The sequence below is a fragment of the Wasmannia auropunctata genome, unplaced genomic scaffold (genome assembly GCF_000956235.1).
Source record: "Wasmannia auropunctata unplaced genomic scaffold, wasmannia.A_1.0 LD336097.1, whole genome shotgun sequence".
Classification (NCBI taxonomy): domain Eukaryota; kingdom Metazoa; phylum Arthropoda; class Insecta; order Hymenoptera; family Formicidae; genus Wasmannia; species Wasmannia auropunctata.
The window spans coordinates 101,682-107,585 of record NW_012026793.1 but is presented as its reverse complement, the minus strand read 5'-3'; the positions used below and the strand labels follow the sequence as shown (position 1 = coordinate 107,585).

Below are 5,904 nucleotides of genomic sequence, written 5' to 3'. Positions count from 1 at the left end.
TCGAGAATCGACAAGAGTTTATTACTGTGCGTACCGTGTCCCGTTATTAGCGCATTAAGCTTTGACAGCTTCGTACGTCATTTTCTGATCTTTAAATTTCTATTATTCTTCCGCGTATATATAGCGGATAGGGAATAGCGGCGACGTAAATCCGTGATTTTCGTTCGTCCGACAAGTCAAGTAGGTCGAACTCCTGAATAGAGACGAAGCGAGTCGATCTTAATTAACAGAGCTGACCTTTTCTCGAAAGAACGTATACTCATCCCTTTGTTGGTGCTTTTAAATATTTAATATTGAGTATCTTGGTAATTACGCTAACTAAAGAGTGTGTACGTAGAAGGGACACTTCCTATCTTGTTCTTGAATAACGACGTGAAAAATTAACTCGGTTGGTAATTGCCGCTCGGTACATACCGCGACGTGTGTGCGTTGACCGTATCTCTTGATAGTAGCGGTAAAGCCTTTGTTGCTCGTTATGAACCCCCCCATGCATGCTCCCCCGATACCCTTTATCCTCTAAACGAGGTTCCTGTCGCCAAAGGTACATGCATTCCAGGTCAAGTCTTGTTGCTTTCGTGCTTTCCACTAACTTCGAGGCAACAATGCCGGCGGCCGAAATAGGCAAGGTGACACAAAAATACGACGGGGACGAATTAGAATTGCGCTCCAGTTACATATATTTGTCCCGCGATGTGTTCTCCCTTTCGTAAAACATTCTTTCGCCTGCAGTTTATCCTTTTCGGGGATCGCATTCGTGGAAAACGCTACCTCTAAACCGCGGTCCTTAATATAAAAGCAAATTAAAGTTGCATTAGTACGAAAAACAAAGAGCTCGAGATTAGTCGCGCATAAAAAAATTCAAGCAGCGTGATTCAAGTTATGGCAGAAACGTTTTAAGTATATTACGAAACTCGGAACGTTTAAGGCAGTACACATGGAAAGAACGATTTTGTTGAAAGATCTAAAAATTTTGCTAAAAACAGATTTGAAAATAATTTTTTGTTGAATCATCAAAATAATTTGTTGAAATGTTAAAACTAATAAGCATTGCTATGAAACGTTTTGATATTCTAGCAATCATTTTGACTTTCGCACAAAATTATTTTAATTATTGAACAAAAATTATTTTCAGATCTGGATTCAGCAAAATTATTCTTTCCGTGTATCTATATTTAATAATATTAAATGTAATTCTCAAACTAAACTGAAACTTTAAATTATTCCTATTTTTAGAAAGATTTCCATCAAAATCAGTTCAGAAATCTATAGATACTGTTACGCCCGTGCTTCGCGGTGTCAGCCGAGCATAAGTTGCGCCGATTGAAATCGTCCGCGGAAGCGGACAAGAGAGGGTTGCTCCCTTAGAGTTGTTTGGCGGGACTCTCTGGGTTGACGCGAGTTTGAGATACGCTCGAGTGTATTAAGAGTTCAATAAACCGTTGTAGTTCATTTATAAACGAGTGTGTTGTTCTTTTCCGCGCGAGCTCGCGAGTGTCTCCGTCTTTGCCGCAGGCGCGAGTGTAACAATACTTTTCAATATTACTCAATTTGGAAATCTTCTCATGTTCTCTGTTTCTCTTTCTTTTTTCTTTCTTCACTTATCTTCTTTATTTTCTTTCTTTCCTTTCTTCTTTTCTGTCTCTTTCTTCTTTTTTCCTTATTTTTCGCAAAAAAATCCTATTCTACAATTAATAAATTTTACCTTACGTTTTCATGTGCCATCGTTCTGTCTCGACGTCACGGATTTCAGACGCGGAATTTTCTGATTGACTGATTCGATCACGCGTTCGATTACCGAGCGTAATTAGTTTGCGTTGTAAGCAAAACAGGACAGGCCGCCGCGCCGCCTGCGTCGCGCTGAAACGAGTTCGCCCTTTACGCCGGACCACCCTTCCATGTTTGCGACGCAAATTTTCCCTGTGCGTGCAAAAGGCAGCTACCGCATCGCTAATTAGGAGATTCGCTTGCTGCGCGAGCGGCATCCCGTTCCGGCGGGAAAGGGCGAGGAGCTGGAGAAGGAGGAGGAGGAGGAAGAAGAGAAGGATGAGGGGAAGGAAGAGGAGGAGGGGGGAGAGGGTTACCGACCTGGCATAATTAAATTCGGGCCCTTTAAGAAGCCGTCTTGACAACTCGCAGGCGCGCGTTCGCCTCCCTTTTAATAGCGAGTTAACAATGGCGTGATTATAAGTATGAAACCGGGGCAAGCAAGAGCAAGGTCTTACCGTATTTTTGAGACAACCGTGGGCGTGAATTCTAATTGGGGGAAGCCCAACTCCTTCGGCTTCACGTCCTCCAGGCTGCTGTACCTCACGTAACTACAAGGCGGCGGTAACGAAAAGGCTGCAACAGAGGGTAGAAATTAAGTAGACCTCGATAAGTAAAGCACCGCGCCAGGTTTATTTTACTACGGGAATAATTAATTTCAATAGAAGCCCTCCATCAATAGCTTGATAATGGCCGTTGTCGCTTTAGAAAATTAATAATTATGACATCAAATATACACACGAGTTATAAGGAAGAGGGAAAATGGATTTTTTAATTTAATCTTATAAAAATGATATGCATATATTAATTTTATATAATATACATATATTTTATATCAGTCTTTTTATTTAAAAAAATTATATATAGGTATGTATAACTAATGTGCATAACTTTTAAAATATACATGTTCTGCGTTTGTAAAATATTAATATGTATTTAATATCAATAAAATATATTTAATAACTATATATTTAATATTAAATATATCGAAAATGTTGCGATATTATGAAAAATTAATTTGCACCAGAGAATTGTCATTAAATTCAATGCTGTTAAATGGATTGATTCGTTTATAGTTTTTTTTTTCCAAAAACATCAGATTTCAGGAAAATGAATCTTATTTTTTTAAGAATTTAAAAATTCTGAAACGTACACCACGTCATATAAATAAATAGTAAAGTGATCTATATTGATGTAATCGACTTTTCGAGAAAGATATATTGTTTTTATCGAATGAAAGGCTGCAGATGAATACCTTATATATCTGTTTCCAGCTATCTTAGCTAATTAATTCACGGCTGTTTAATAATTATTAATTTCACAATGATTAATTTACACCTGGCGTCCGTCTTAATGAGATTTTTATTTAATTGCAGGTTGCTCCGGAAATGAACCGTCCAATATTATTCCGCGCTCGATAGCCCACCCGGTGCGCTATAACGTGGGAAAGATTCGCAACTGCAGCGGCGGCGGAAAAGTGCGGGCGCGGGCACGCTTCTCCGGTACATAATTTCAACTCCCCCTCCCCTCCTGGCCGGGCCATTTACGCGCGAGATTTTCGCTTGCGCGAGCTGCAAAAAAATCTTCCTATCTCGGCGGCCGTCGCGGAAAATTCACGGACGCACGTTCCCCGTTTCTGCAAAACGTGCCTTTTTCCATTTTTTTTTCTTTCCTTCCCTCGTCCGCCGACGTTCATTCTCGCTTCATTAACTGCGAATCAGCGACGTATCTACATTGAGAAAAAGAAAAGGATCGCCTACCTCCCCTTCTCCGCCGACCGGAGGATGTCGGGTTATCAGGAGGAAGAAGAGAGAGGAAGGAGGATAATAGTCTGCGCGAGGTGGGGCGGAAAAGGTGGGGGGGGGGGATAGATTGTAAAATCGATGAGGCTCCTTCGAGCTCGCCAACTTCGTCCGGATCTTTTTTATTGCAAAAAGATCGCCCCACCGTTAATTTTCTCCGCTGATTAACCCTTTCAGTCTTACGTCCGTCAAATTAAGTCGCTTTAAAGTGGTGTTATGAAATTTATTTGCTAATTTGTTAAGGACGAAATGGGCACGTGTTTCGAAGAGCGTAAATTCTGCAATAAAAAAAAAAAAATCGAATGAAAATCCTTTTCTCCGCGTGACGAAGGAATTGTCCGCGAAACTGCAGTGCTTCCCGAATGGCGTGGGGATTTCCTCGAAAAGTTGCGAGACGTTCGGCAAGAAAATAAAAGCCTCGAGTCGCTAATCGAACACAATAGCCTCCTTTCGCCCCGAATATGGTCGAGTAACTTTCGCGGGAATAAACAAGATCGTTGAATTCCAACGGGGATTGTTTGCTTTACGCTTAATGAGCGTGGCCGCTTTTCGAAAAGTTGGAAAACGATTGAAGAGAATAGGAGAAAAGAGAGGAAGTGGCGAGAGAGAGAGAGAGAGAGAGAGAGAGAGAGAGAGAGAGAGACGCGCGGCGGGAGGAGGGAGGAGGAAGAGCGGTAAACCGCCGAGGTACTCCAATCAGCTTCCCAACTTTAACCGCGCTTCTGCCTTCCGGCTGGTAACTCCCGCTAATGAAAGCCGCGTGTAAACTCCGCGGCAAGAAACCCGCCGCGCGCGCCGCTCCATGTTGGACTTCAGCCCGCGTATGAAAATAGCGGATAAATGATAAAGTTTGCGGTATAACCTTCGCCGGGGAAGGAACGCGATTTCTTGATAATTCTCCCATTGAGGCGCGGTACAGGTATAAATTCACTCGCTGTCAAACCGCATTAAACGAACGAGATTACACGTGAAACTCCGCGAAATTGTCCGGCCGGAACGACCGATGGACGTGATTAAGTCAACCGGCTTTTCTTTCGCCCGCGTCACTCGTTGTTTGCGGGAGACTTATCTCCCGACGACGCGCCCCGACAACGCGTAGGGATGGCAGGTTCAGCTTGCGGGCTGGAGGCTCTCCCTCCCCCCTCCCCTCACTTCGCCGCTGCCGCCCCCGCTTCCGAGGGACGCACGGGAAGGTAATTTCAATTTATCCGCCTTTTCCCCTTCAGCGCGATGACACCGGGCGTCGCACGGCGCGACATTTATTGCCGCGATGAGGCATCACCCGGGATTATTATGCGCTCGGGATGCATTCTTATGCGACGACGCTTAATCGTCGGTGTTCAACGCTCCCTGCCTACCCCGCAGCCGGGCCGCGCCATTAATCCTCGGGAGTCCCTCGCCGGAATCGCGACGGGATTTCGAGATCGCCGCCGTGCGGCGAAATTAAAAGGCCGGCGCGGCGCTCTCGGAACAAGCTTTCCCCTTAAGGGATGAACGCGGGATGTTTGTCTAAGCGGCGAGTAAGACAGCGGCGTATGCACTGAGAATTAACCTCTGATTAAATACCATGGGTTACGTTGAAATAAAGAAAATCATTTAACTCTGTTAATATATTCAATTCACGTGTTATATTTTTGTATAAAATATATGTATATACAATATTGTAGAAAAAAGTATGTATATATTTTATATACATATATATCTTAATTATATGTATATATATAATATTATATACGATGTATTTCTTATATATATACATATATATATATATGTATATATACAATATGTATACATATAGGAAATTAAATTAAAAAATATAAATATATTTCTATAAGTACATAAATTTCATGAAATTTTAATCTATAGTTTAAGTTGAAAATATAGATTTATAAGAATGAGTGTAAAAATGGAATTAAGTTTGAATTAAATTTATTGTTACACTGAGAAACATGTCCAATGGTTTTGATTAGAAATAACCGTTTAAGTCCTTTTCCGATTGTTTTTTGATTGGTAAACGGATCGGATACAAAATAATCATTTCCTTTATTCGATGAAATGTGATTTTCGATAAAATGTGAACGGAAAATGAGCCGCCATATGCTTATTCGGTAAAATTTCGTAGACTAAAATAGACAACTAGATCGAATAATATTATACTTGAACGGATAATTTATCCGATCAATTGTAATATCCGATCTAGTTGTCGATTTATACTATGAAATTTTCAAGTCAAATGTGATATCCGATCAGGAAAGTCCCCTTTTCTCGCAATCAGTGCTATCACCAATCTTTTACCAGCCTTGAGTTCGAGGGAGGTGGACGTGTTCCGTTTCGGCTC

At 41.6% G+C, this 5,904-nt stretch overlaps 1 protein-coding gene across 1 annotated transcript in view; it reads right to left on the bottom strand.

The window, feature by feature from the left end:
* The window catches only part of LOC105462477, a 189,587-nt gene that overhangs the window by 114,590 nt on the left and 69,093 nt on the right, over positions 1–5,904 (bottom strand). The window contains exon 3 of the mRNA XM_011709100.1: positions 2,223–2,340. Coding sequence (XP_011707402.1) covers positions 2,223–2,340 — 118 coding nt within the window. The remainder of the gene's footprint in view (positions 1–2,222; positions 2,341–5,904) is intronic.